The sequence below is a fragment of the Kogia breviceps genome, chromosome 7 (assembly GCF_026419965.1).
Source record: "Kogia breviceps isolate mKogBre1 chromosome 7, mKogBre1 haplotype 1, whole genome shotgun sequence".
NCBI lineage: Eukaryota > Metazoa > Chordata > Mammalia > Artiodactyla > Physeteridae > Kogia > Kogia breviceps.
In genome coordinates this window covers 5,836,009-5,841,520 of record NC_081316.1, presented here as the reverse complement: position 1 = coordinate 5,841,520, position 5,512 = coordinate 5,836,009, and the positions used below count along the sequence as shown (strand labels likewise).

Here is a 5,512-nt window from a genome sequence, read left to right as displayed (position 1 = left end):
GGGTGGTGTCAGTTTTGTTGAAACTGCATCTCTCTGCAAGCTCTGAAGGGAGGGACAGCTAGAGGTTTCTGATATTGAATGTGTGTTTCTTGGATCTGTTTTTCTCAGCCAAGTCTTGGTTTTCCTACCATCATCCTTTCACATAATTAACTCTTTGTTACATATGCTACAAAGACCTATACCCAAACTGTGGGTTGACTTTTAATTTTGTTTATTGTGGCTTTGGTCTTACAGAAGTTTTAATTTTGATGTGGTCAATTTTATGTATAACCAAAGAAATACTTCCATAAAGTCATAGAAGCATGTATTTTCCTTAATATCTGTAAAAGTTTGCTTTTTACATTAAGGTCTCTCATCCATCTGGAACTTATAAAAATTCATATATGATGTGAGAAGGGGATATAATTTAGTTTATATAGAAAGCCAATGGTTCCAACACAATTTATTGAATGTCTATTCTTTTCCCAGGAATCTGAAATACCAGTTTTGTCTTATATCACATTTCCATATGTGTATAACTCTGTTTCTAATATTTTTGTTTCTTTAGTATATTGGTCCTCTTTGAAGCAAAACAGTACTGTCTTCATTACTGTGGCTTTATATATCCTAAGATCTAGTAAGTCTCCCATCCTTTCTCCCAGAATAATTATGATTATTCTTGACCCTTTAGTCTTGCGTATGAATTTTAGAATTGACATATAAGTTCTGTAAAAAACTATGTTATAATTTTGATTAGCACTGTATTTGGATTTATAGATTAATTTGTGTATGAACTAACTCTTTAATGTAAAAAAAAGAAGTAGTAGCCTAGCAGTCTAAATGCATAAATGTTTTCATTTATTGTATAGCTAATATATCTTTCTTACTTGGCAATATTTTTATGCAAAGCTTTATCTGTTGTCATGGTCAATGCCTAACACAAAACTTCTCTCAATAAATATTTGTGGAACTAATGAATGAACCATGTAGACATTTGTGCTAGATATTTTGTAACTTAGAATGTGTTTTGGGAACACTATGTCATTAGCTATAAATTTTCCAAATTACAAAAATGTCCTTCATGATTTAGTTTGAGAATGTAGTCTCTCAACAAGAATGCCTAATTTGTAATTATTAAAGCTGCACTAAGTCTACATTTTGCATTTTGCATTTTGTCCTATGTTAGTAATTATTGTATCATTTCTGCTTATTTGTTGAGGATGGTGGAGTCAGTTATATCTGCAGATTATATTTTTTAAACCCCTTATTGAAGTATGATTGATGTAAAAATTTTTTACATATTTAATATACACAACTTGATGAGTTTGGAGATATACATCCGTAAAACCACCATCACAATATATGCCATAAACGTGTCCATCACCTCCAAAAGTTTCCTTCTGCCTTCTTTATTTGTAATAATAGTAATAAAGGCTGTGTCAATTTACATTCCCACTAACAGTGTACAAGACTTCCCTTTTCTCCACACCCTCCCAACACTTGTTATCTCTTGTATTTCATAATAGCTATTCCAACAGGTGTGAGGTGTGTCTCATTGTGGTCTTGATTTGTACTTTCCTGGTGATTAGTGGTACTGAGCACTTTTTCATATACCTGTTGGTCAAGTTGTTTGTCATATCTGTTCAGTTCCTTTACCCATTTTTAAATCAAATTGTTTTCTTTGCTGTTGAGTAGTATGAGTTCCTTATGTATTTTGGATATTAACCCCTTTTAGATATATTTTCTCCCATTTAGTAGGTTATCTTTTTATTTTGTTGGTTGATTCCTTTGCTGTGAAGAAACTTTTTAGTTTGATGTAGTCCACTTATCTACTTCTGATTTTGTTGCATGTGCTTTTGGTGTCATATCTAAGAAAACATCATCAGAATTAATGTCAAAAAACTCCCCCTTTGTTTTCTTTTAGGAGTTTTATGATTTCAGGTCTTTAATGCTTAAGTCTTTAATCCATTTTGAGTTGATTTTTGTGTATGGTAAGATAGGGGTTCAATTTCATTCTTTTGCATGTAGCTATTCATTCTTCCAACACCATTTATTGCAAAGACTATCATTTCTCATTGTATATTCTTGGCTCTTTTGTTGTAAATTAATTGACCATATATGCATGGGTTTACTTCTGGGGTCTCTATTCTGTTCCATTGATTTTTGTGTCTGTTCTTATGCCAATACCAATACCATACTGTTTTGATTACTATAGCTTTGTACTATAGTTTGAAATCAGGATGTGCAATGCCTCCAGCTTTGTTCTTCTTTCTTAAGATTGCTTTGCCTATTTGGGTTCTTCTGTGGTTCCATACAAATTTTAGATTTGTTAATTCTATTCTGTGAAAAATGCCATTGGAAACTTGATAGGGATTGCATAGAATCTGTGGATCACTTTAGGTGGTATGGAGGTTTTAACAATAATTCTTCTGATCCTTGAGCATGGAATATCTTTCCACTTATTTGTGTCATCTTCAACTACTTTTATTAATGTCTTATTGTTTTAGTGCACAGAACTTTCACCATTTTGGTTTAATTTATTCCTAAGTATTTTATTCTATTGATCGTATTTCAAATGGGATTGTTTGCTTAATGTCTCTTTCTGATAGTTCATTGTTAGTGTAAATAATGTGACTGATTTTTGTGTATTGATTTTCTATGCTGCAACTTCAGTGGATTCAGGACTGTCATAACAAAGTACCAACAACTGAGTGGCCCAGAACAATAGAAATTTATTATCTCACAGTTCTGTAGGCTAGAAGACAGATTAAGGTGCTGACAAGGCCATGCCCTCTCTGAAGGTACTAGGGAAGGACTTGTTCCCCTCCCCCCAAAACAACATTTATTTTGAGATTTGAGAATAACGGTAAAATTAAGTAATGGGAATTGGACCCTCTTCGGGGTCTTCTGGGAAGTCAGAAGCACCACCCTCTTCTGCAGCTCTATGCTTCTTTAGTTTAGCAATCAATTCTTTCGCTGGATTGAAGATGCCATTGGTCTGCTGGTCACAGACATAGCAGCGCGGGGTGGTGCAGAAACGCTGCAGCGCACAGCTCTCGCAGAAATAATGCCTGCACTTGGTGACAACTGGGTTTTGGAAGGTCTGGCGACAGATGAAACACTTGAACGGTATTTCCTCCTCATCACTTCCCACTTCATAGTTTTCGTCCTCATGGACACCATAGCGACCCTCGTCAAGCTCACGTTCGATCTGCCACCCATGCTTGTAATCTGAACGGTCGTGGAGGAATTTGCAGCTGTCTCCAAAGCTGCAAAAGCCAGTCTCCTTGTAGTCCTTACAAATGTCGGGCTGGTAATCCCAGCGCATGGTGGCACGCAGATGCTCGGGAGCTCGGATGGGGCCTTTCCTCACCATCCCGGAGGAAGCATTGCCCATGGATGTATCCTTGGGCTTAACGTACTGCTGATAATTATTGATTCCCCGATAGATCTTGTCATCTTCCTTGTGCCTCAGCTCCTCCTGCATCTTCTGGCTGCGCTCAAAGATGGCTTGTGCGTCACGCTCCTTCTCTGTGTCCGGCTCGTAGACAGCAGTCGCCCCCATATCCTCTGGCCCCACGGGTTTCCCCGAGCGAGTGGACTTATAGAGCTCGCCGAGGCTCTCGGGCTCGTTCTCCCCCTCCCCCTCCTTGCTACTCAGGTCGCCGTAAGCCGCCTTCTGTTTACCGCTGCCGGGGGTCTTCTGTATCATCGCATTGTGGGTCGCCCGCTTCTTTCCCGGGCGGACCACAGTGTTGCCGTTGTCACTGCTGCTGCTGCTGCTGTCTCCGGACTCTTGGTGGCAGATCGGGCACTTTCTGAGACCTGTAGCCCCTTTTCGCCCAGGCTTTTGGAAAAGAAAGGTGCACATCTGGCCTGTCATCTTTCCTGGAAAAAGTTGCTCTGCCGTTTTAAGAGTCTCAGGCTCCCAAACGGCTGTGGCCTGCTGGGAGGCGCGGGGCTTCCCTACGTCACTGCACGTCGTGCGCTCCGCCGCGGCTGCGTGCAAACTCGGCTGCGGAAGAAGGGGTGTCCGTGGACACTGCGGGAGCACGAGTGGCCGTCGTTCTTTGGCTTGTGGTAGCGTAACTCCAGTGTTCACATGGCTTTCTCCCTGTGTGTTTGCCTGTCTTTTCACGTGGTGCTCTCTTTATCAGGACAACAGTCATATTGAATTAGGGACCCATCCTGCTCCAGTTTGAGCTCATCTTAACTAATTACATCAGCAATGACCCCATTTCCAAATCAGGTCACGTTCAGAAGTAATGGGAGCTAGGACTTCATGATATAAATTTTTGGGGGGTGGGCTCAATTCAACCCATAGCACATCTGTTAGATCACCTGTTACAACTTCTTCTTATTATAATTAGTTTATTTACATGTCTTTATTCCTTAACTCCTCTGCAGAATATACATTCTTTCAGGGATTCCTCCTTAATCATTAAAAAAAATATATATATCCCAGTGCTTAGCACATTGCCTGATACAGAAGAAGGCAAAATACGAGTTGTATGGCTATTTTAAGTGGTAGACTCTGGTAATCTAAGGTCTGGGATTTTTATTCTCCCTTTATTATAATGACATCTAATATTTACCCCAAACTCTAGTTATTTGGTTGCCCCAAATAAGGTATTACTTATTTTTGTGGCAGGTAGTTGATACAGCTTTAATTAAATCTAATGGGACAATGTGATAGAGAGATTAAGCCAGGCATTTCTTCATGCCATTTGGTGATCTGACCAAGGAAATCAGTCTTTAAAAATTCCTTAAGACATTTTCATTTCATTTAATGATCAAATTAGAGATTGAGGTATTTAACCTCAATATCTTCTGTATTCTGTTACCTGCTTTAATTTGAATTTAGAAGTGATCGAACACAGGAGGTCATTAGATGCATGACGGCACATTCTGGTTTTGTGAATTCTTGTCCAAGTCTGATGCTTGAAAATCAGTTCTCTGCAAGCTTCGGATATGAGACTGTAGTATGTATTTATCTTTCCCTTATGGTTACCCATCACCTGACCCATTTCTTCTTATGTTTGGGGAATCTCCCTTGTTCCCATTCTGAATCTTGTTGAGATGCCTTCTACTACAGAAGCTGAAAATGCCCAGTCCTTACTCTCCTAGCCTTTATTGTACAATTTAGCACTCTTGAGGAACTCTCTGGCTGCAGTGCTACAGGAAGATCAGAAATTGCAGTAATAATGGTGGCAGTCAGTGTTTGGTAATACAATGCTGTGTTTGGTGGAAGAGCCAATGGTGTCTTCCCCAGACCAATGATGTGGCATGTTTTATATGTTGCTCCTGGCTGCAGATCTTCAACAGGGCTTCTGTGTTGCAATGCACACCATACATGGCTGGCCTTGAACCTGGTTCTTCAATCATCCTGGTGAGTCTGAGACATATGCTACCCTTTGAATAAATTCCTAGCCCCTATCATTCCCGGTCAATGATAACGTCTTCAATTTTCAACTAAAAACCTTGACAAGTACAAGGATATTCAGTATTTAACTGATGTACCTATAATGAAATA

At 39.3% G+C, this 5,512-nt stretch overlaps 1 protein-coding gene across 1 annotated transcript; it reads right to left on the bottom strand.

Moving 5' to 3' along the window:
• Positions 1-2,850: 2,850 nt before the first annotated feature.
• LOC131760133 (E3 ubiquitin-protein ligase RNF113A-like) lies at positions 2,851-3,880 on the bottom strand. The gene has a single exon (XM_059069932.2). The coding sequence runs from the start codon at positions 3,860-3,862 to the stop codon at positions 2,852-2,854; it is 1,011 nt and encodes a 336-aa protein (XP_058925915.1). The 5' UTR covers positions 3,863-3,880; the 3' UTR covers position 2,851.
• Between the last annotated feature and the right edge of the window lie 1,632 nt (positions 3,881-5,512).